At 37.0% G+C, this 25,487-nt stretch overlaps 1 protein-coding gene across 2 annotated transcripts in view; it reads right to left on the reverse strand.

Moving 5' to 3' along the window:
- Positions 1 to 894: 894 nt before the first annotated feature.
- The window catches only part of jim (zinc finger protein jim), a 43,845-nt gene continuing 19,252 nt past the window's right edge, over positions 895 to 25,487 (reverse strand). Inside the window, exons 2-3 of one of the 2 annotated variants that reach the window (XM_013316802.1) lie at positions 5,407 to 6,258; positions 895 to 4,992 (exon numbers count right to left, since the gene is read on the reverse strand). In XM_013316802.1, coding sequence (XP_013172256.1) covers positions 4,085 to 4,992; positions 5,407 to 6,258 — 1,760 coding nt within the window. In that variant the 3' untranslated portion in view covers positions 895 to 4,084. Of the gene's footprint in view, positions 4,993 to 5,322; positions 6,259 to 25,487 lie in introns of both variants that reach the window. The other variant, XM_013316801.1, reaches the window with a different exon arrangement.

Below are 25,487 nucleotides of genomic sequence, written 5' to 3' on the forward strand. Positions count from 1 at the left end.
AATGCATTTTTAACATTCGAAAAGGAATTTTGTTTAAGTGAAAAAATAACTATAATAGCTTAAAAAAACATAAATTTCGCTACTAAGCTTAGCAAAGATACGGAATAAATTTTTTTTATTGTATTTTATACAATTGATAATCGATACGATTCTTGTTATGCATATCAGCAATCTTATTCTCTCCTTTTATTTCGTAACAACTTAAAACAAACTAATATATGTTTAGTGGTATCAATCAAACGTTATTTAGCGATGCAAATAATATTAAATATAGCTAATAATAAAATGTAGTGAAAATGTTCTGATTGAATTACATTGGAATTTGATTCCTTATATCCTTTAAGTTGTAACAAGGCTCATTTTCATAGCTTCCCTTTAGCAACGGTAAATGAATGGAAACATAAATCTGTTGTCATTTTGTTATCAATAGGAACCTACTGAAAGTGTTTGTTGTCATTTAAAAGAAAATATGTGTGTGGGCATTCAAAAACGAATAGACTGGACGGCATGTTATAATTAATATATCTTGTTTTACCGTGGGTTTTTGATACCAAAATCTCTGTAAATATGTCATCCCTATCATTATTGTTAACATAACGGAGATAATATGATTTAAAACGGAGATCTTGGTATAAGAAAACCACGCTCAATCAGATTGCAACGGGAAGCAGAAGAAATATGGTTGTTTTTTCACTACATAAAAATGTCTCAGTGTATTTCTACGATACTTAACGAGTTTAAAGAAAAGCAAAACCGTGCTCTCTAAATGTATTGTACAAAAAAAACCACGTAATATGACGCATTAAACTAACATGAATAAAGATAAAAAAAACGTTACACCAAATAATTGAGCAAAACTTAACGAAACAATGAGCAAGGCATAAAGCCTGGGAATTTTTTTTTATCAACCTAAAACACTTATTCTGATCAATGTGTTACGTTTATAAGAAAGCAGAATAAGTACGCGCATTTTATTATTGCAACACTGCCTTTTAAATATCTGATATGTGCACTAACTCGCGGCGATTACTTCGACGCATGTAATCCAGCTCGAATAATTCGTACGCCTCGGGCCGTGTAAACTGACCCTATCTCCTAACATGTCAAGTTTACACACGCTGTTAACTTATAAAAGAAAACCTGCTTTATAATATTCAAGATAAGGTACCTAGTACATTGTAGTACGATACTAAAATTTAAGACTAATTCACATTTACTTTTAATAATATTGTTTGTAATAAATGTATAAAATATCATCTGTAATCTCTGTATACTTAATCACCTTTGTTTATATTTAAAAATTAAATCCATTTGTATTGGTATAAAAATCTAGTAAGTATAAATCTGAGGTTATTCGACGGCTATGGCACTGCATTGTATTCAAACTTTGTTACCGGGGACGCGCGCGCCGCTGCGGACTTTTTCGTTAAACTATTTCATAAATTGTATAAAAATACTTATAACTATTATTGTTTAAGGCTGCTGTGTTGTGGCTTATAAATACGCAGGATACAATTTTATTTACTACTCGCATTCACTAACATCGTTTACATTTAAAGCATTTTATGTCATAGATTAAACAAGACTGTGTGTAAGTAGTAATAAACTTGGCCCCTGATAGAAACAGAACTCTATTCTATTGTCTGTGGTTCCGTAGCAGCGCGCGCTCCCTCAGGAGGATCACATATAAATGCTTTGGAGAATTTCTAATCACGGAAGATAACATTCAATTTCCTTAGATAATGGTGTTTTTTTTTGTTTGTAAACCTCCAAAAGTTTGATAGGAAACTCAATAGGAAAATAAACATTTTTACGGAGCTTGTCAGTTGTGATTCCAACGTGATGTTTCTGCACATATGTACTCTATGGCGCTAATACAAACATAGATGTCACATTTTCCCGCCAAAAATTACATTGTCAATCATAACTGATTCGCTATAATTTCTCATAACTGTCCAAAGAGTGATAATTTTCATGAAAAATAACAAATGGAACTTAATAAACATAATATTGCGTTATTCACTTTAAAAAGTGATAAATAATAAACATACTGGTATCCAACTGTGATGTGACTCCGCGTACTCCCACAACTTGCACTATTACCTCTAATAGTTAATACGTAACAGTCCTTATGCGGTAGGAAAACGAAACCATCACAATAATATCATAAATAAGCTATATAAGTTGTCTATACGTACAAACAGAGATGATAAAACGTTAAAAAGGTCAGCTGGAGCATCCCGATATTGTTTATTGCAGTTTATAGTCCGAGCGACTCGCCGTAACTGATTCAACATACGAAATAAAGCTGATATATTTAATATATCTCCCTGTAAAAATTAAACCTGATATATTGTAAGGCTGGCAACACTTATCTATCAAAAAAAATGCATACGGTTGTAGACTTAACACCGTGGTACGTAAGGGCTACTATTGTATGCATTTTTAATAATAGTACGCAGTGTTGTTATCTGTAAACATAGAAATTAATCCGAGATCTAAATCTACCTGTATCTATTGTGGACGCGAATGGACCGAGGACGCCTCGTACAATATCGGAATACTCCAACAATGCGACAAATTCATATATATTTTTATTCTCCCTAAAGCTAATTTTATTTCGCGATGAATGATCGAATTGCTTGGTAATTCGAGAATTGATAGTCTAAGCTAAAATTAAGCAAAATTATTATTCTGACGCACCTCTGACAAGCACGAGCGGTCAGCTGCCAGCCCCGCTCGTTTCACACGCGTATCCTTATAGAATTTACTAATCTCACTCCTCATAATTATTTTACCAATCAGTCAAAAGAGCAAAGGCGACGGAATCAGTCAGCCTTACAAATAAATGCAAAATTTCGATTAATTTAGGAACATAAAACGTTTTTATTTTTAAATTATGTTTGGCAATTTCGAGTTGTCCTCATCATAAAAGAGAAATTTTATAAAACTACGATGAAACAATTTCAATACATTCACACGACTCCAAAAGGATGCCCCAATCACATTTCGCCACGATACACGAATTTTAACGCTAAATGAGCGACGCCTAACCTATCTAGCTATCACAGTCCTTTCTCAGTCTGACCCTTTCCACGTCAATGCATTCCAAATTGTCGTATCGTCGGAAGTATGGTAACAACATCTAGGCAAACTCGGTACGAGCAGACAGACAAATGAAAAGTTACTACAATATTTGGCACCTAAATTGTTACAAATATATCTCAAATAATCTCATATAATTCATTAAGAGTAATTAAAATGTAACAGAACCTTTCATAAGTACTACAACAAAAATGTCTTGATGGCAGAAGGTAACCTACGTTTTTGGTTTGCTTTATCCTTCGACTGTTATCATCTTTACTCACTTTCATGATGTAATCTTCGACCTAATTACGCATAAATTCATTTTATATTTTACCATTACTTTTACGATATTTTGAGCATAATAAATTCATTCATCGCAACCCATGTTTGCCAGATTACATCTCTTAAAACACGTAAATAAAAATTAACTTAATATGTCTACAAAATGTATGTATATTTATTACAAATAGGCACAAAGATGTACCAGAAACATTCATCGCGAAATACTGTTAAGTGGTAAAAGAGCAATTCTTACGTCTTTAGATTTCAACGAAGAGCTTTAAATTCTAATCTCTGGTTCGATCCGCCGCTGGATCCGCCGGCGATTCTCGCCCAGAAACTAATTCTTACTTGGTAACTTAACATTATGGGGCGCAGTAACGTGGTCGTCGCCAGTACACGCTGCGACGACGGTAACACTATTTCATGACTCACTGTACAGTCGAGTCGCGACAGACTCGTTACAATCATTTATTTACAGATCGAAGCATTGTACAGCGATCCGATATTAATTTTAGTAAATCTCGATAGTATCTATAAGCTCGCGTCGGCGAGTCGTATACTTTTGTAAAGCCGTAATCGACGTTTTTGAGACGTTAGAGGCTCTAAAAGGTCCTACATTCTAGTTGTAGAGGCGGTCCACGTAGAGGTCGTGGTGCGCGGTCGCGTGCGAGGGCGCGTGCGGGGCCGCGGGATGCCAGCGCGGCGGGGGCGCGGGTCACTGTGCCGGCAGGCAGGCTCCCGGCGCGCCTGGCCCGAGCGTCGGCTTGAACTCCCCGCCCGTCGGGAACTGCTGGAAGGGTGGCGCGTAGCACTGCGGGAAGTACAGCTCCGGCTTTACCACCGCCGCCGCGGGGGGCAGCGGCCGCGGGGTCTTTGCGTCCGCTCGCCTCGCCTTAGCGGCGTGCGGGTTCATGTGGTTGTCGATGTGCTTCTTAACTTCCGGCTCTGTTGCGAAACGCCGCCGGCAATTGGGCATGGGGCAGCAGAATGGTCGGTCTCCCTGGTGCGTGCGGGTGTGCTGATCCAGGATCGCTTTCTGCCTAAAGTCTTTGCCGCACTGGGTACACTTGTACGGCTTCTCTCCCGTATGGATACGTAAGTGCTGGTTCAATATCGTCCGTTGCCGGAAAAAGCGCGGGCAGTAGACGCAGCCGTACGGTTTCTCGTTGGTGTGGATGCGCAGATGTTGCGTTAGATGTGATTGCTGCCGGAAGCGCTTGCCGCATTCCGGGCAAGGATACGGTCGCGACTCTATGTGAATGCACCCGTGTTGCAACAACGTTGACTTCTGCTTGAATTCCTTTTGGCAGATAGGGCAGCGAACATACAGTGGCATCGCACGACCTCCTAAAACATCAGGCAACTTACCCCCCTTCAGGTATTGCAACGACAGACCCGAGCCGAATACAGCGTGATTGAGGCCTTTGGTATCTTTGAAATATGCCGGATATTGCGCCGTGTCGCCTGGCGAGAAGCACGATCCGCGTTGCTCCCCATTCTGGCCGTCCGCGTCGCCGAAAGTCGACTGGATCTCTTCCTTATTCTCATCCGGTGGATAGGGAACGTCCTGCGGCCACAGAGTCGGTGTCGTTCCGTTCTTGAATATAAGGTGCGGAGAGACGTCTGCAAAAAACGTACAAATCGGTAAATTATACATCCCAATAACAGTTGGGGGTAAACGACGAGTGGGTTAATCGAACTGGGGACGGTTACGGGAGCGTCCGGCGATCGGTTCCGCGTCTCGCGAGCGCTCCGCTGCGCGGGCGACATGGGACCGAGAATTTGACAGATAGATTGATAGGAAGGCCAATGGATGCGAGACCGAATCGAACGAGGAGAGGGCGGCGGGAGCGCGCGCCTCGCTCGCAGCCCAGCGGTGGCGCGCGGCGCTGCATGTTGCGGGCGAGGCGCGCGGGGAGCGGACCGGGGCATATATGTGTGAATATCGCTCGCCTTGGTGTGTGCGGACGTGCTGGTTCAGGATGGCCTTCTGGCGGAAATGTTTGCCGCACTCGCCGCACGTATATGGCTTCTCACCGGAATGGATGCGCAGGTGCTGGTTGAGGATGGCGCGCTGCCGGAAGGAGCGCGGGCAGTACACGCACGCGTACGGCTTCTCGTTCGCGTGGATGCGAAGGTGCTGCGTGAGGTGCGACTGCTGGCGGAACCGCTTGCCGCACTCAGGACACCCGTACGGCCGCGAGTCCGTGTGGATGCGCTCGTGCTGCAGAAGCGTCGACTTCTGCTTGAAGTCCTTGCCGCATGTCAGGCATTTGAACAGGCGAAGTTCCGAGTTGGGATTATGTTTCCTCGGCTTCGGTTGCTCTGGCTGGACGATGTCCGGTAGATGGCGTAGCTCAGGCGCACCGTACTGGTCAAGGGGGCCTTCTAAAGACAATACGCCTCCATTTTGCTTGAGATAGTGTAGCGGAAAACCGCCGGTGCCCAGCATGTGGCTGGTCGGTCTAGCTTCCTTAAAGTACGGCGTGTATTGCTGCTGCAGGTCAGGCTGCACGAAGCATGGCCCACGGTCTAGGTGGTCTTGGTTCTGGGCCTGAGCCTGGTTCTGGAGCTGCTGGTCGACCTGCATATGGTCGGGCGAGGTCTGTTGTTGCTGCGCCTGTTGCTGGGCCTGTTGTTGCGCCTGCTGTTGTGCGAGCTGTTGCGCGGCGTCCTCGGCGGCGGCCGTTGGGTCAGGGGGAGGCGGCGCCGGCGGGTAGGGTGACGGTGCGGGCGAGGCGAGCTGTGGCTCGGGTTGCGGCGATGGCCCTCCGGGGCTCTGGTGCTGCATGGTCTGATAGCCGCCGTCGAGTACGCCGCCGCCCCATTGCGTGCCTGGTGGCGCGCGCTCCACGCCATCTTTATATAGCACGTAGGGTGCTGTCGTATCTGGAAAGATGAGGAAAATATTTTTAAATTAGAATACAAGGAAAATATTAAGCATAATCGATAGACATGTAAGTCAGGTTTAGTATTTTCGAACTATATGCACAAACTGTATATATTACAAAATTATGTTTGGATACGCATCGGCAGCTCAGTGGCATACGGTCTGTGGTTTGCGGGACGCGTTCCTCGGCGCGGTGGTGGAACATGCGAGATAGAATCACGTAAACAATCACAAGGTCTCGAGATTAAACGCTCTGTAGAAGGAACTCGCAAAATGAGCGCAGTTTCTAATGATTCACTTTCCCGACGATGTAGATGAATGATAGCGGATAAAAACGCGGAAACATCAATTTTCTTCTCCCGCCCAAAGCGAAAATGCAAATGGCGGATGCAATATCGTCATTAAAGTTGTCAAGGCGAAATTGACAAAAACAAAATTAAGATGTAAAATCGTTTTCAGCCACCATTAAACACGAGAATTTTAGGCCAACTCAACGAGTGGTGAATGACACTTAATTTTTTTAAATGCCGTCTAACATGATTTTTAAACGTTGTTATTTTCTTAGTATGTATATTTGTATTTATACATCGATCGATTATTATTTATACAATCGAAATTTACCTTCACGTTTACATTTATTCAGTTTAAAAACCATGGTAACACTCAAAAACTTTTTAAACGTTTTATAATTTTGGCGGGAAAAGGCCGGTCACAGATTTAAAACGCATGTCGCTCAAATACAGATGAGTAATGGAGGTGCGCCCTTGTTAACTCAACTCCTGTCAATGCTTCTGACAGCAATCGTGAGCGGATAACGAGCCTGGCTGTAAGGTGTGTTCATTTTTCTTTACAGCAGACTTACGACTTATAGGTTAATTAATATTAAAAAATAACAAGAGTATTATCGTGTAAATAAACCTTTGGTAACAAAGAAGAAATAACTTAAGTCAAATGGTATTAACTTTTGTTTTAATATTAGCAGATTTTTTTTTGTAAATTTACTAATATTTCTTTTACCATTCCAACTAAGCTCTATGCTTGTGCTAGGATATGGTTCACGACAATAGTCGAATGGCGGTATTCGAACTCCCGACCTCGTGGAAATCTGGACCCCTACTACAATATAAAAGCACTATACGTGTATTTAATTTAGCATTTCAAATCTATTTACTTTTTTATTAGAATCTAAGAAAATTTAAAGGCTATTCGTTATTTAAAATTTGAATTTGGAACTGTTTTAACGTTTTTTTAAATACATCATTGTTCATTGAAACGGCTTTATGGTTTCGTTAAAAAACCTAGCTCCATTTATCTTATTGGGCGGGCATCATCGTTAATAACTTCCCAGATATGTACTAAACCTCGATAAAATCGTGCTACCAACTTATCTCGGCCACAATCGACTTGTCGATATCTTGATTCTCGAACGTGACTACACTATCTATCTTTGGGTAGCCATATTTAATTTATAAAATTCTCCGAATATCGCCATTAAGAAATTTAGAATTGAATGAAAATTGTAATCATGTTACTTTGTAAATTTTATAGTCATAAAAAGTTATAAATAAATCGTAACTGATTGTTGTCATTAAATAGCTTTTGTTATAAATCATCTTATTTTATTAGTCATTGTTATTGAAGCTAGACATTTATTTCTAGATTTAAACACGTTTTTTTCAAGTGGGCGGTGTGGGTGAGGTTTAAGATTGGTCTAGTCTATGCATTCTGCCCGAATACCTATAAATACCGGTATTTTAATGTCAATTTATCGCTAATATGCAGTTATAATTGACGTGGGTTGTATTGACAGGTAAAAAAAGCTTATAAAAATATGACATTGACAAATATTGTGTCTTAAAAATTACAATTAATTTTATTTTTTTCTTTGACTTGATTAAAGTTTATTTTATATTGTGAATAAAATTAATTTATTGGACGTTATTTCGTGTAATATAAGTGGAAATGGTTTCTATATTTTAATTGCGAATACGAGAAGTTGGCGCGAAAGTACATTGCGCGGGAAACACGAGTAAATGCGACTTTACATGAGCCATGAGACAAAGATTTATGTTCGAATAACATCTGTTTATAATCGTGCCTCCGTATAAATAATGCGAGAGGAAACACGTCCAAATGATTTCTTCTTGACGTCGAGGTTTTAATGACGTGTACCGTGGGCTTAAATCTCGTATCGTCGGCCGGATGACTTCACATGTGCGGTGTCATTTCGAATTAACTTCTTTTTTGTCTTAACCCTTTTTAAATTATAGCGTTCGTATGACGTACGTAGCTATGGGAATGCGTTAACCCTTTTTCAAGTTCTTGGTCTATACGTTACAGTTTCTTTTGCCTCGCGTTTTGTTAGGACTCCAAACGTTAACGCATGACGATTCACATGGAGTAAGTTATGTTAAATAACAAGGAAATGCACATGCTCTTGATGTGAAAGTATTAATTTTTGTGACGGATTAATGAGTTTTATTTCTGGATAACAGATGGCGTTAAATTTCGGTGGGAGAACATTTAGTTCAACGTTCGAATGCGTAATATCATAAAGTAACTAAAATAAGGAAAATATACTTTTTTAGTTGAATAATATTTTATTCTGTTACCCCAAATCCTTATGTACATCAAGATTTTAAGACGACATAAAGACTTATATCGTAAGATCGTAGATATTATATTTATCTATACTAATATTATAAATAGGAAAGATGTGATTGTTTGCATTGAATAGACTCCAAAACTGGACCGATTTGAGAATTATTTCACTTATAAGAACCCACTATCCCCTGGCGTCATGGGCTATATTTATTAGTAGATTTAGCACGGAAGAAGTAGGAGGCAACAGCTAGTTTCTAAATAAATCTGGTCTTTGCCTATAGCTACAGAACTTGGATTTAGTAATTATCAAGCTACATGTATAGGTTAATGACCTTTGTACGAACGAAATATTATTTTTCTAATTATAATAATTATTAACTAGAAATAGAAAGGAATGAATGAGGTTTTGTTTCATTAAAAGCACGCTACGAGTTTACTAAATGTAAGGCAGTGAGACGAGGGTTAATCGAGCAGTGGCTGGGTCGACGTGCGCAGGCGCAGCGCAAACTGGTCCCGCGAGTCCGCCCCTTCCTCCAGGTACAGTCAGCAATGCTGCATTTGTCTATTATTCAATTCAAAAATGTTATTTAGTTTTTTAAATCAAAGCGGCATTGCATCAATATCATCAGCTCACTATACGTCCCCACCGCTCGGGGGCTCGGAGCCTACACTAAGTTAAGAACGACTAGGCCATATTCAACCACGCTGGCCAAGTGCGGGTTGGTTGACTACAAACATCTCTTTGAATTACTTCTCAGATATATGCAGGTTGCATCACGATGTTTTCCTTAACCGTAAGAACGTCGGATAAATGTACATATGTAAATTGGAAATTGAAAAACACATTGGTACATGGCGGGATTCGAACCCAGGACCTGCAGATTGCAAGTCAAGTGCTTGACCACTGAGCCACCGACGCTCAATTCTATCTATTGCATCATATCTATTTCTAATAAATTCCAAAATCCTTAAGTACCATGCTAGTACAATAGAGAATGACTTTTTAAGTTGTGTGTATGTTTTTAAATTAAACAAAGTCTTATGCTGCGCACTGTACTTTTCCTTCACGCATGACCAGAGCCGTCACCGGGCTCACCGGATTACATCCCGACAGAGTCAAGTTTAATCATAAAAAATACAAAATCGAATTTATTGTTTACCCAATAAGATTCAAAGTATATTGGTATGTAAGGTCGTGAGGCTTTTGTAATCTAGATCGACACTAGCGCCAGTCGGTCGGTGGATTTTTGAGCAATTATTTCTGATTGCTGCCCACGTATTATTTGATGAGGAATTCTTGATGAAATCATGATAACTCTTTATACACACGCGTTAAATAAGAAAACAACATTTTTACTCATCATCATCAGCTCACCATACGTCCCTACCGAAGGGCTCGGAGCCCACCCCAAGTTAAGGGTGATTTTGACCTTTTTTTATCTTCAATCAGAAAAACAGGCAAATAATTTAAACAAAGACATGTCTTAAGCACTATCTTTTAGGTGCTTTAACTAAGATGTAACTGCACTCAGAGTCTTTAAATACTTACTTAAACAGTTGCACAAATTAACCTTCACAAAGGAACTCCGATAGTGCGATTAAGTTTTAGCAAGAAGCAATCTTTGCTTTAGTATTTAAAATAATTTGATTTGTTAGTGGAAACTGACTGGTTATTTTAGAGAATGATGATTCATAAAACTCGTTAAGACCGTTGTCCGAGCAACAATGAGAACAGGATGGGTGGTTGCCTGTCGGGAGACGTGTTGACTCATAGCCACCGTCTTTGTACCAGTCAATTTGAGGGCTTTAGTTTTTTCGCTGCATTCGTTACGTGTTTCTCTGTTTGCTTATAATAAAATTGCATAAAATGACAAGCGATGAGGTTATTTAGTAATCGTTTTTAAGAAGAAAATCTACATCCAGCAGTATCCATATGGTTATAAGTCTCTTGCAGTGGGTTTCTGAGGTCAAATTCCCTGTTTGAAACGTATTGTTATCACTCCTGTGTCAAAGATAACAAGAATGACGATATGTTTATACAGAGATGTTGGTCTCAGAAACCGACAGTTAGACTAAGAGACAAAGACATTTCACATAAATCCCACTTAATTTATAAACAAAAAAATGCGCTATAATTGACATAAACTGGTCTTTGAATCATACTTGAATTTCCAGCCAGAATTATTTACAAAAAAAAAATACACTTTTTTTTGCACCATATTTTTCAGCCAGTGTCAAAACAATTTTTTTGCACAGAAACGTAACATCTTACATGTGTCAGAACAGGTAAAAAAAAAGGTTTTATATTCAGTTATGAAAACGGCCAGTGTGTGAATACATTGACATGGTAATGCAAAATACGTTTACTTGAGTACTACGTACGCAAGACGCGATGAATGAAGACATTTCGCAAAAAGCCGAGCGCCTGCAGACGCATAAAAAGTGGACGACACATAAATGGCACTCGTAAAATTTTCAATGTCGCGATTTAAAGGATGCGGACACACTGGTGTTGGGGAAATGTTAATATTTAGTATTATATTTATAAGCATTTGTTTTAAAATATTTCATTTAAGATCAACTAAAAAGTTATTCCTGAAATTGTAAATACTTGACCTACCTCAACAAAACATGTATTCGTAAAGGAATGTTATAATTACTAACTAATTAAAGTTGCAGTACATTTTAGTTTGACATTGCAGTTAGATTTATAAAAAAAATTGTCATTACGGTCATGATTTACAGTTTTATAACAAGTGGCAACCCTATTTTAATCTCCACAACATCGTTACCGATCGTACGCACCACGCACGCTTCACCATGCACGCTGCATGACACTCGTCGCGACAATTTATTTTGGTACAGGGCAATGCACTGCACAGCCCTGAGAACATCGAACAACCAATGAACGTAAAAAAGAACAAACCAACCCTGCTGAAATCGAGTACCCAAGTCGCGGAAGGGCCACTTCTCATCTGCACATCTTGAATAGATTCGACCTTTTACGAACTAAATTTTAAGAGAACTTGAACTAGATATCGGAAATTGTAATTAATATTACCAGTATAAGACTCCACTTAAAACTTGAGGTTATATTTTTAAACAGCTTAAATATCTAGGTCGACAAGCAATACATTAATTGACCTTAATATTGAATCAGACAGAATTAATTAAAACAAAACAAAACCTTTATAATGTTTAAGTTTTAAGGAATGACGTTGTAAATCTTTTTAACGGTTTCAACTGTAATTAATGGCATGTTTGTACGCTCGCGACAACCGAAGAATGGTACCCAATGCAATAAAACATTAAAACAGTCCATGTAACATGGTTGCACTTTGTTATTCCTGAAATAAATACTGCGGACCGCGAGCGACCAAGTCACGAGCGACACGAAAAGGCTATTTCGACACTTAATTAAAAACAATTCGTTGTTGTGAATTTTTACGTATTTTGATTATTTGAAATAAAAAAAGTATTTCGCATGTGGCTGTACGGGTGATGCCTTTACCTTCCACTTGATCTGTCAAAAGTACTTGAATAAAAAAAGAAATTCATTTGGCATTTGGCTGTACGGGTGATGCCTTTGACTTCTAGGTGATCTGTCAAAAGGAAGATTTGGCGCCAAAAGGTTATGATCAACAAATCATCAAAATGGCGGTTCGCAGTAATTAAAGCGAAAGGTTTGCAATAACAGGCCATAAAGCAAACGACGCGCATTGGTGACGCGCCGCCCGCGCTATTTCCGTCCGCGACGCCCCTCGACAAATGCTAATGTCCTCTAGGACACTCCAGCGCGGGACACTCGCGTTTATGTAGTCATCGCTATAAAAATAGTAATTATTTTTCGATGCCGCACACCGTACCTTAAGTTAAAAATTGAAAACAACAAACTAATACAGAGCTTTCATAATTATGGATAATTTACGTATGTAAGCGTATTATTGACGTCATACAAAGATTGTAGACGACTGATAATATAAGATCAAACGAACTTCTCAAGTGAAGTTCGATCGTTATTATATGAATCGCTTCATTTGAAGATATAAGTATTAACCAGGTAGTCCCCTCAACCTACAGGTGACTTTGCACGCTTAAAAGACACTCAATTTACTAAGTTGAAATTTGAATTTCACGCGACTTACCTCCACTTCCGGCGAGTCGAGGACAGGGTGCGAGACCATTCCGAGTTCATTCCCTTTTCGTGCACGGTGACAACAACACGCGTCAACTTAAGAAAGAGGAAAAGAAAAGAACAATGCCGAAACGTAGTGCTGCAGATCAAATATCACATTACGAACGTAAGATTAGAAAATTAAGAGAACGCGAAATCGGACGACGTCGCCGTATTCGCATCATATCTGATTCTTCGGATGACGAAGGTAGGCGTAATAATTTTTTCTTTAGACATTGTTTACATTATTTGTTAACAACATGTGGATGGACATAATACTTGTGTTCTAATACCACTTGTCGATTATCGAACACGCTATCGACGTTCAACAGAAAAGGCCGTGAGCCTTGTTCGTTGAAACATTATTATTCATCAGGACAGGCCGCGAGCCTCGTTCGTTGAAACAAAATTCTTCATTGGAGCAGGCCGTGAGCCTCGCTCGTTGAAGTAACTAAGTTAATAAATATTTTGGTTGTAGATACTGAATGTTTGGAACAAAGCCTTGCGCCACAAAACAATGAGCCTGAGCCCGTCGTGGAGCCCGAGCTCGCGCCCGATCCCGATCCTGGCCCTTTACCGGATACAAGAGGCGAATCAGGCGATCCACAGTTGGACCCTGATATTTTAGAAGCCCTCGGTGAGTCAACCGGTGACATCTCAGAGTTTGGAGAAAAAATCCACGAAAGTTTGGCTAAATTATGGCTTCCGCTTTTGGTTAAGGGCTTGCCTAGATATAAGAAAGATAATTTATTAAAAGATTACCTCATACCCGACAATTGTAGGTTGTTACAAGCACCTAAGCTAAATGCCGAAATATCTGCAGCCGTAGCGGACTCTGTTAGGAACAGACAAGATCCTAGTTGCCCATCAGCAACAATTAGGATCGGGCATAACTGCCGCCAACCGAGCGGTTAAATCGCTATAAAAATAGTAATTATTTTTCGATGCCGCACACCGTACCTTAAGTTAAAAATTGAAAACAACAAACTAATACAGAGCTTTCATAATTATGGATAATTTACGTATGTAAGCGTATTATTGACGTCATACAAAGATTGTAGACGACTGATAATAAAAATTAAATGCACATGCACCTTACCTTAAGGTAAATAATAATGCCACAGTAGACGTACATAAACATTTGGAATATCAAGTCTTATTTTTTGTCCTTATTTAAATAAGCAACAAATTATACCGGACAGCTTGGAAAATTTTAAAACATAATTTTAATAACATTTATCAACACGAAAAATGATAAGGATGTCACAAGAAAATCGAAATATCATGATTTCGCAATATTAAAATTGAGGAAACTATAAACATACGAAAGGTCGATTATATTATTAAAAAATTGATCATAATAGGTGCAAAAATATTAATTTATAATTAATGTATACAGTGTATTGAATCATTTGTCGTTAACGGGAGTGCAACGATGAGTGGTCACCATGATATCCGTCTCGCAGGCGTCTATAATAAGCCTGGAGTTTGAGATGTGGTCGCATTGGACGCATAAGACGCATTGGAAGCATTGGATGCATTGGACGCATTAGACGCACTTGACAAACACATGTTTATTGTGCTTAAAATTACAACTTTTGTTGTATCGTCGTTTATGTTTTCAAAGTATTAGTCGTGTCTTAAGATTTAATTGATTTTAATGACATTTTACATGTAGTCAAAGAATGTTGTTAGGACTAGGATTTATGGTTGCTAAGGTTGAAAATCTTTTCAAAAATTAAAAAAAATATATTTTTTAGCCAGAATTTTATTATATTATTGTAGAGGTAACACAAGACACAAGTAAAAAGGAAGAAAATGAACCGCAAAACAAAAGTGAACTTTTATTTTTAAATGTTGTCATCTTGTAATGTCACTCACACTGACTTATCATCCCTTTCACTCTCTTTGACAAAACAGAGACAGGAATATGTATTAAAAAAAATAAGGTAACACGGCAACCCACGAAAACGATCGAATTTTGAGTGGTTGACAATAACATTGAAAGTCGGCAATGTCGCGGCCGCGGGGTGCGCGGTGTGAGGCGAGGTGTGCAGGGGGCGAGGTAGGTCACCTACCTGCAACTAGTTCTGACTCACAGCGCACGCGGTCAATTCTCAGAAGGATAATTTTGCTATAAAATCTTATTATAATCTGCTTTGAATAAAGTGTAAGTAATAATCATATTTAATTTATATTTGACATGTTCCTATTACTTTTCGAGCACCTGGAAGCAATTAAACTAGCAAATCTGCGATTAAAACAAATTAGTGACTACACAAATAACATTAGGCAGGTCTAGAAAAGCTACAATATGCGGTAAAATTATAAAGTGCAGCACTAGTAGAAGAATGTGGCAATTTTTTCGTGCTAGAGGCCTTATTTTGATTCTGTTTCCCTACGCACTCTTTTCTTGTAAAGAGGAGATGGGAAGGGCAGCTGAATTTGGCGGGTGAGAAATATTCTCTTCCTGCGCGTCCTCTACTCTGTCGATTAAAGGTAAGCAACGCTTCTGTAAGTGTGCATGTGTTTGGATAGCGGTCTTTTTGCTATAATGTTGAATTTAGGTTGATCATTGCCCGTATGCCACCTTATATCATAAAAAACTATATCTTTAGCCATCTTATTAGAAAGTCTACGACTTGCAAATCATTCGTTCAACAATTACAATCGGTTTACATTGGTTAATATTGACAAATATATTTTTATAGCATAGAAATATCTAGGTTCAAAGAGATTGGATATTAACGGGTACAAAAGAAGCACTCTTATTCAGATAGTCTTCAGTTCAATCTATGTTTATTCAATTATATTTGATTATATGTAATTTATGTGAGAGCGTCGGTGGCTCAGTGGTCAAGCACTTGACTTGCAATCTGCAGATCCTGGGTTCGAATCCCGCCATGTACCAATGTGTTTTTCTATTTCCGATTTACATATGTACATTTATCCGACTTTCTTACGGTGAAGGAAAACATCGTTATGCAATCTGCACATTTCTGAGAAGAAATTCAAAGATATGTGTGAAGTCCACCAACCCGCACTTGGCCAGTGTGGTTGACTATGGCCTAATCACCCTTAACTTAGGGTAGGCTCCGAGCCCCTCGGTGGGGACGTATAGTGAGCTGATGATGATGAATTTATGTCTTGTAAATAGTTGCGTTATTATCGACCCGACTATTTAATCAATATTATTTATTTATTTTGATTGATGAAATATTCAAAAAGGTTGGTATAAATGTAGAAGAAGCGACAAAGGTGTGTCAGGATCATACCAAATGGAAGTCCGGACGGACTACGGACCACTCTCTGTCTACCTCTCTGGGTTACGGGTGAGTTATGTTATTGTTTATGTTGTGTTTTTGTTGATGTAACGGTTCTACTAGTCAATAACTTAATTGCTCTTTTATAAAATATCATTTCTATAATTGTATTTCAACATAACCTAAGATATTATTAGTTAACTAAATTAGACTTTTTTTTTAAATGTTGGTACCTTAATGAGTGGTGATTATGTGCGAAAGGATAGGCGCGATATAAATGTCGTGGGGCGGAGAGGGACGGGTTTATTTCCAGCTAATGATGAACGCGCGCGGCGGACGCAGGATCAAGAAATATATCACCACATCGGTGGATGTATTCGATTATTTATAATCTGTATAGAAGAATAGATAGTTCTATATATACTCTGTATTAACAAAATTTCACAAGAAAAAACGACTACTGCTACTTTTTCTTATTAATTTTCAACTATATACTAGGATCTGACGTTTGTCACTTTTTGGCGGGAAATTTGACAGGAACTATATTATAATTAGTTAATATTAAGAGTACAAAAAATGCATTATTCAAATGTCTATGTGTTTTACAATCCTAGTTTTCCTTATAATCTATCTATATATATATATAAAAATCAATTGCTGTTCGTTCGAAAAATTCAAATAATTACCGGGAAAATCCTAAAAACAGCCCTTTTCTTTTTCCCATATAAACGGCTGCATGCCATAGATGTAGAACATAGTCTTGAAAAACACATAGACTAATAATAATACTTTTTTTAATTACGCTCGTATGGAGTCGAGGGCGACAGCCAGTTTTTAATAAATATCAATACGTGATAGCACTTCATTATATTCGTTGTCAGTGTTCCGCATAATAAAGCATCATCGAGACAGAAATAAAAAGACAGCGCTGCATTGTAGACGGCCCTCGAGCGGAGACAAGGGTCACTATTTTTACCAGATTATGCACGGAACATCGCTGACTGGGCTCCAAGCTCGGTCACAATGCCTCTACAGCATCCGAGCGTGTTGTTTTAACAACGTCACGTGTTAAGAGATAATATTTCTGTTACTATGTGGATGATGAGCAAGGCGAAATTATCTCTGTCTCTGTGTCGTTTGTCTCTGCCTCTGTCGATTATAGGTAGACAAGGCATCTACAACTGCAGATGTCTGTACGCTGTGGACAGCGGTCGCTTCATCGAATTCAGGTGACCGTTTGTTCGTTTACCAGAAATAATATAAAAGACGCATAAGTTTTCGTCTTTTAGTTTGATCAATATGACAATTGCATGGCATTGCATAGTTCTCCTTAGTTTAGTATGCTTTAGCCACGGCCAGAGTCGATTTAAGTTTAAAAATTACAATTTCGTGTTCTTGTTTTGTTTATTTTTCTCATTATTACCACTCAATAAATTAAATTACCAATTCTATTTATCAAACAATTTATCTGCATTGCAGTGCCAACACGCTATTACGTTAAACATCCGTGAATATCTTGCATTAGGCAAAGTTGCGGTCTGAACTTTTTGCAGAAAAAGATTTACTCCTTTCCTTCATAATACAGTTTAAAGACACTTTGTTTAGTGAACTAGGAAAGAATTTTGTTTCCTATTCAAATGTTAGGCAAGTAGCGTTTCAAATGTAACACGGACATTCAGTAAGAAAGTACATCATTCTAAAGTGGAAGGCTATTCATATCGTTCTTTAGACACATTTGGTAAAGAAATTTTGTTTTTATTAGTTTACTAGCTGTCGCCCGCGACTCTGTCTGCACGGAATTAAATAATTAATTAGTAGCCTATGTGTTCTTCCAGATTATGTTCTATATGTGTGCTGAATTTCGTCGATTTCCGTTCAGACCGTCTGGAGATACCTTCGAATTTATCTTATATCTTTAAATGAGCAATTCTTGTATATATATAATTGGAATCTCGAAATCGGCTCCAACGATTTTCATAAAATTTAGTATATAGGGGGTTTCGGGGGCGATAAATCGATCTAGCTAGGAATCATTTTTAGAAAATGTCATTTTATTCGTGTTTTATCGATAATCAACTTAAACATAAACTTAACTTTTTCTATCGGTAAGGTCGAAAAATATTATTCATATTTTATTAGTCATTCGTACTTAAATATAATTTCCAAAAAACAAAATTAAAAAAAAAAACAGGTAATAATATTAATGTGACTAAGTACGATTTACTTTAGTGCTTAGTAAGACTGAGACCAACACAAGGCATCATTGATTGGGTTAAATATTTAGAGTAAAATAGAAGTTTTAACAGTAAGTATGGATGAATTGTGTGAGCGAGGATATGCGTAAGAAGGGAGTGAATACAAATATGGCTGCTTACAGGGATGTATGGAGTACTGTGCTGACAATCCGTAGGGGAAAGAGGAGAAATTAAGAAAGCGGTATTTGATTATTTGAACTGATAATTATGTCCGTATATAAATTAATATGATAAGATTATATTTATTAGCTTAATGCAAAATATCTAATTTAAATTACATCGCTACACGCAAGGTTAGGTTATAAATTATAAAAGTAAAAGTAATAAATAAAAAGGGATCAATGCACTTTCATCCTTATTTTAAAGACACGCGAAGTTCGTATATGATATCGATTATACGATTTAAATTAAAGGATTTAAAAAAAAATCTTTAACGTGGGTGGCCATATTGCAAATTTTGACAGATTTGATTCGTATCGATGTAGATTATAAAAGTAAATGTCACATTACTTGTTACAGATAATAAAATTATGTGACAAATTAAATTTTAAATTAAGAACAAACATGTAAATCACTGGCCTAATATTTAAGAATTTTAGCGAAGGATTAAGTTTAAAAGTTTTAATAGATTTCTTATTTTTCTTTTAATTTATGATTTTAATAAAAGTAATAAAATTACAAGGGCGACTGCTCAATTTTTTTTTGGTAAAAAATATTAGCAGAATATTTTGTAAATGTACTAATATTTCTTTTACCATTCTAACTAAGCTTTAGGCTTGTGCTAGGATATAGTTTACGACAATTGTCGAATGGCGGGATTCGAATCCCCGACCTCGTGATCGGAAATCCGTACCCTTAACCATTAGGCTATTGACGCTTAAATTTTAATATTATTCTTAAGTTATTAAAAATAGAGGAAATTTATTATCGTAGCCCCTTCTAACGTCATATTGTCAAAAAAACTCTTTAATTTCCTTTCCTACTTAGTTTTTTTTAAACAAAACATTCAATTGTTACAATTATTTTCTTTGTCTCGAACATAAAATTCAGTGTTACCAAAAGGAATTCATCATAAGAAAAGCTAAGCGTGACGTTTCAGGATTTTTAACGATCTGAAATGCACCTTAGTGTTATAAAAATAAAAGTTGCAACAACTTCACAAGGTCGGTTGCTGGGCAAACTTTAAAGGAATGTAATTGCAAGCTATAATGAACTTTATACCTATAGGCATAAAGACTTTGATGAATGTACAGGTGTTTGTAAGACGTTGAACGGGCGTCGTCTGGAAAGGTGAATGAACCCTGAAAGCCCGCGTTTCAGAAGTTTGGGACACGCCATCACTTCCTGTAGTCGAGTAGTGCTTTGTGTACTTTGCACCTAAAGTTTTGGATGTTTTGTTAATACTAAGACGTAAAGCAAATGATCGCGATGGTGATAAAGACTTATGTTGGTTTAAATACGCTAAAAATCTAGTAATAAACATCGTCTATTTCATCCAGGGTTAGTGTAGTGTGGCTTGAAATCGGCTTAGTAATTTCGGAGTCTGTTTAAAACAATTGAATATTTCCTTTGTATAATATTATAATAGTATAGTAAATTAACAATAATGAAACATGATTAATTTACGTCTTGTTTTAATATGTAATTTAAAAGGTTACATTAATGTTTTGGATAGAAATATTATATGAATTTTCTACGTATTAATTTGGTTATTTACATTTAACAAATAATCTTTATTTATATTCTGACACATTTGTAAAGTACAATAAAAATATGAAGGACGATATCATAGAGAATGAAAGTTCGAACTGTCACTTTTGCCGCCAAAACGGAGTCAACTGACGCACACATAAACAGGCCCCACTAGTTCAACTGAACAACTTTCTCCGTCGGGATGCAGAGCGTTCCCGACAACTTTGCAGTGTTGCCGGCATTGGGTCAAATTAACTATTTATGATACCACGTGGTTGCTAGACGAGTTACTTAGTATTACACAAATGAACTAGTGACTAGACTAGATCAGGGGTTGGGAACCTTTACGTATAAATGTGCCGTTTTTCTAAAGAAATGTTAGGTTGTAGATGTGCCATCAAACAGTTTTGACTTATTGCGTTATATTTCGTAGCGTAGAAAAAAAGGAAACTCGTGTTAGATCCTCATACAAAATATTATTTCACTTTTTTACTGACAAGGCCTAATACATAATCAGGTTTTATCATAAGTTACATAATTTAAAACTATAAAAGTACAGATTATCTAAAGCTATGTTTATTATTTAATCCGCTTAATCGTTAATGAGACTTCATCTGTCAAATTTGACAGTTTTGACAGCAAACGTCATCTTTACTTTTTATTAATGCAATATCATTTTTGAAATACTATGGCTTTTTATATTTAAAGTAAAATCTTACTTGATACTAATATTATAAATGGGAATGTTTGGATGTGTGTATGAATGTTAGAAGGTATCTCCAAAACGTGTCAAAGAATCTCAATGAAATTTGACATATATGTAGAGCATAGTTTGGATGAATACATATACTAATAATGTTCTGTTTTAATTCCGGGCATACGGAGACGCGGGCGACTGCTAGTATAACATACATTTGTATTTAGCAAACTTTTTTTTAAAATCGGCTAACTTATTTTGCACGTCTTTTAACTAAAATGTGACCATGTTTTTTAAGCTATGGTTTCCAGTTTTCACGCTATAGGTAAGATTACATTTTTTTATGTGCAGGCACGTTTTCATTCGGTACTTTGGTACTCGAGTCGACAAATTTAAAATTTCTCAATATCCATATTCATATTGCGGTGCTGTGATGGCGGGAACGCGAATTATTTGCTTTGTGTCCGATCATACGCGTCCATTAGCTCTCTCGGCCATTTTTCAATTATGCCAAATGTGTGTGTTGGTTATAAATCATATAGTATGTATGTGAATTTATAAGGGCGAGGGAGGGCAATATACGAACGGGGTGTGTTTAATTTGTAAACGGGCAACGTATCGAAATATATAGGATATAAAGCTTATCCAATATCGGTCTGGACAGGGGTGCAGGCCAGGCGCAATGCTGCTAAAAAAAACCAAACGAACGCTGAAGAGATTTTTATGCGTCCCGAATATTTTTATGGACGTTGTTTTATGGAGATTGCAGGGTTGGCGGGGGAAAGTTTTATGACTTTGTATGTTATTTGGAAGATTTTAATTTTTTCTGAAGTTACAAAGTATGTTTATTTAAGTTTTAATGCACACATATTTGCGATTGTTAACTTTTTCGTCGTGACTTTTAATAGTTGCATATACCTTGGTGGCCAGTAATAGCGAAATATATTTTTTCCCTAATTATTTGTATATCTTATTTAGGATTACCAAGACTAGCTGGTAACTCTAAAGCGACTTAAACTAGTCATGACAAAATTCCTCATTATTGATAATAAAAATGAACAGAAAAGAGGAATTCAAATACGTTTTTAAATCGGATCATAAAAGAATATGTATTGAGCATTAGCGCACAATAACTGATCGAAATAATGGCGACAAATTTAAATTTCGAACAATGTTACCAGCCAGCATTTATTTTCCATAGACATGGCTTTTGTTTTTTCTTTTCCTTCCCTTCCCGGTGCTAAGCAACGTCATCCGAAATTCAAATTGGACGAGCTTCCTAGGTGGCCAGCGGCGCACGTTAATTCCATCGATCATTACTCCCGTTGCAATCCGCCAATCGCGAAAAATAAAAACACTCTCCCCCTCCCCCCACGCGCCCCTACCACTCGCCTCCACCCGTCTGCGTCCAGGGGAGAGCTAGCTTTTTTTGCAAACATCATTCCCGATCGGTATGAGTTCGTGCTTAGTGTTTATGCAATTTTTGGACGACATTTTTAGATCTAGACATCAAAGGGAATAAGATCTTAAGTTACGTTGTCTATAGCTAAAATCAAATTAATGCTTAATCGTGTTTCGATATAACATCTTAAGCATTATAATAACAACGTTGCAATTACTAAAATCGGTACAAGACTAATTGGTCGGCTAATTTTAAGTTATCTGTTGTCTATGCAAACTCTACGCAACAGTAGTACCCTTCTTTGAGGGTTAAGCCAAAAAAAATTGCTTAACATAAGTACCTAAATAGTCAGACAATAGTTTAAAATAACTTAACCTTATAAATTATAAAATGGTTATTAAATTTTTAATTCTCAATGACGACTCCACACTTTTTTTCTTGTTTATAGGTAGAGACAATCAGAAGTGTTGCTGTGTATCTGTGTACATGTCTGTGTGCAGCCGAGCTCGCGCACGAGCCGATCGCGTGCACAGTCCATGCACAAATATGTATTATAAACAAAACACCAGCCCAAATGATCCATCACCGCCCCCTCAATGGTACAACAAAATGATGAGAGAGGGGGTGTGCGGGTTTTAAGCGCGGTTCAATTTACGCTGGCTGAATGCGATGGGGTAGCAACGGATAGTATGCGGGCCCCCTCACGCCTGTCATGTATCCAGTTTCGAAATTCGAACTTGCGTCCATTCGATTTTGGAGCTTTTTTTTTAAATTTTGAGGCTTACATCACCTGGTGATCTTAATGGAATTTAAAAGAAAATTTATTTATTCTAAACTTTTTTGAAATTAATTTAAAAGTGGCCAGCAACATAGAAAAAATAATGAAAATTTAACGTCCTGTAGCTTGAACAGTTGTCACATTATAGTATTATCCTATAAAATTAAATAGGCACTTCAACTTGTTATCCTTATAGACTATCTACTGAATATCTTAGTATCTTTAATTTAGTCGAAGTATTTGATGCTAAGCCACAATAAAAATATAACCTATAAAATTATTTAATCATCAATTTTGAGTACTCGTATTGAGATAGTTTTTTATAACTCTATAAAAAGAACCTACAAATTGCTGCTTCGGTTTGCTTTATTCAATATTCTCTTTTTAGAAGCCACTTATTTAGATTTTCAGTTTAATTAAAAAATATTTTTCGAGTATTCTATCAGTATTTCGTTCACTACTCGAGGTGTATCGAAGTTTTTGTTACAGAAAAAAGTTTGCTCGTTCTAAAATAGCTTTTTGGATGTTTTTTTTTTAGCAATCGGCCTAGAATCTAAACTTGCTGCGTAATATTTTTTGTACTTGTAAGCGATGCAGTGAGTCTATCGTATAACGAAACCTCTGAAATAGAACACGGCTGTGCTCGGAATTTATTTTTTTGAATACTTATTTGAATTTTTATCAAAGGACTCTAACCTTAGTTACAAACATTTTAAAGTCTAAAATTCCAGCCGAAAACATTCGAATTAATGAGTAAAAATTATGAAAGTATTACTGAAACGCCTCTTCGAGGACCCTGTGGCGTTTTCAAAGTCAATTAAGAAACGTATTTTTAACCATCCGTTTACATTTTTTTTTAGAAAAAAGTCTCCTTTCAGTTCGCTCTTTACTTTTCCCGGCAAAGTATAGAGTTTAACGAAGCTATAATTATAATACTCAAAAGAATTTCTCCTTTTTTTTTAAGAGAATTTAATGAAATGCCGGCATTGCTCTTTCCAAATGGGAATGGGTACGTACGAGTTTTTTTTTCATTTTATTCTAATAAACGTCATTTCGTTTACATCAAGTGTTCGATGTTGAATCTTGCAGTTTAAATGACTCTTTGCTTATTTGTATACAATTTGAAAACATTTCGGGATCGCATTTCTTTTAGTTTAATTTCCCGAGTACCATTTTTTTACGTTGTTTTTTCAGTAAGTTTAATTGGCAACCCTCTTGAATGTTATTTCTCTAAATGTTTTCATTTCATGTTTCAAGTTGAATAGAATATTATTTTTAATTTAAGGTATTTTATTATATATCTTCTCATCTGTTTGCCGTTTAGATGCTGTTGATTATTGTTTGCAGACGAAATGTTTTTCGTATATACGGAAATGAAGAACATATAAAAAATACATAATTTAAACATAAAGCTGAATGAATATAGTCAAGGTAATAACTTTTAAATCTAAACAATGATGTTATTGTCCATTTTCAAAATTCAAATTAGTGCTTTTTATCCCAGCAATCTTTGTTAAAACAACAGACTTTACGATCATTATAAAACACTAGCTATAGCCCGCGACTCCGGATTAAAATTAAACTTGATGAGTAGCTTATATGTTCTTCCATGTTCTACACCCATGTCAAATTTCATCAAGATACCTTGAGCTGTTCTGGAGATAACTTGCAACAAACATCTATCCATCCATCTTAACATTGACATTTATAATTTTCTTATTCATTTATTAATGTTATTCTTAATATATTACATTTCATATATAAAACAAAAAAATATACAAAATATATTATATTAAAAATAGAGCACCATCGGCTGCGGAATCCCATGACTCAAACAACCAGTGGTCAGGGCTACAGACAGGAACCTTCTCACGATGCGCGCGGTTTCTAGGATAACTGCCTTTTGTATCGGGCCCTTAATCCAACTGTTTAGCGAGAGGTTCTTGAGATGTTGGTCAAAGCTCTTCGTTATCAGTCCATTCACCGATACGACTATCGGAATAATGGTAGTCGATTGATTTATTTATCTTATTTTTAATATTGTACATTTCATATATAAAATAAAAAAATATACAAAATATAATTATTATTAAAAATAGAGCACCACTGGCTGCGGAGTCCCATGACTCAAACAACCAGTGGTCAGGGCTGCAGAGACAGGAATCTTATTATAACTTTTGAATAAATGTGCTTACCAAACTTGGACTCTAGAAGTCGATCAAAATAAAATTAAGTGATATTTGGTGCGTTTTTAAATCATACTAAATCTACACTTAGGGTATAATTCAAAATTAAAATAACCAAATTGTTATTTAACTAAAATTGTGTTTCACTTATTTGGCAACGCTAGAGAAGTTTGCAGT

This window comes from Papilio xuthus, unplaced genomic scaffold (assembly GCF_000836235.2).
Source record: "Papilio xuthus unplaced genomic scaffold, Pxut_1.1 DF826945.1, whole genome shotgun sequence".
Taxonomy (NCBI): Eukaryota; Metazoa; Arthropoda; class Insecta; order Lepidoptera; family Papilionidae; genus Papilio; species Papilio xuthus.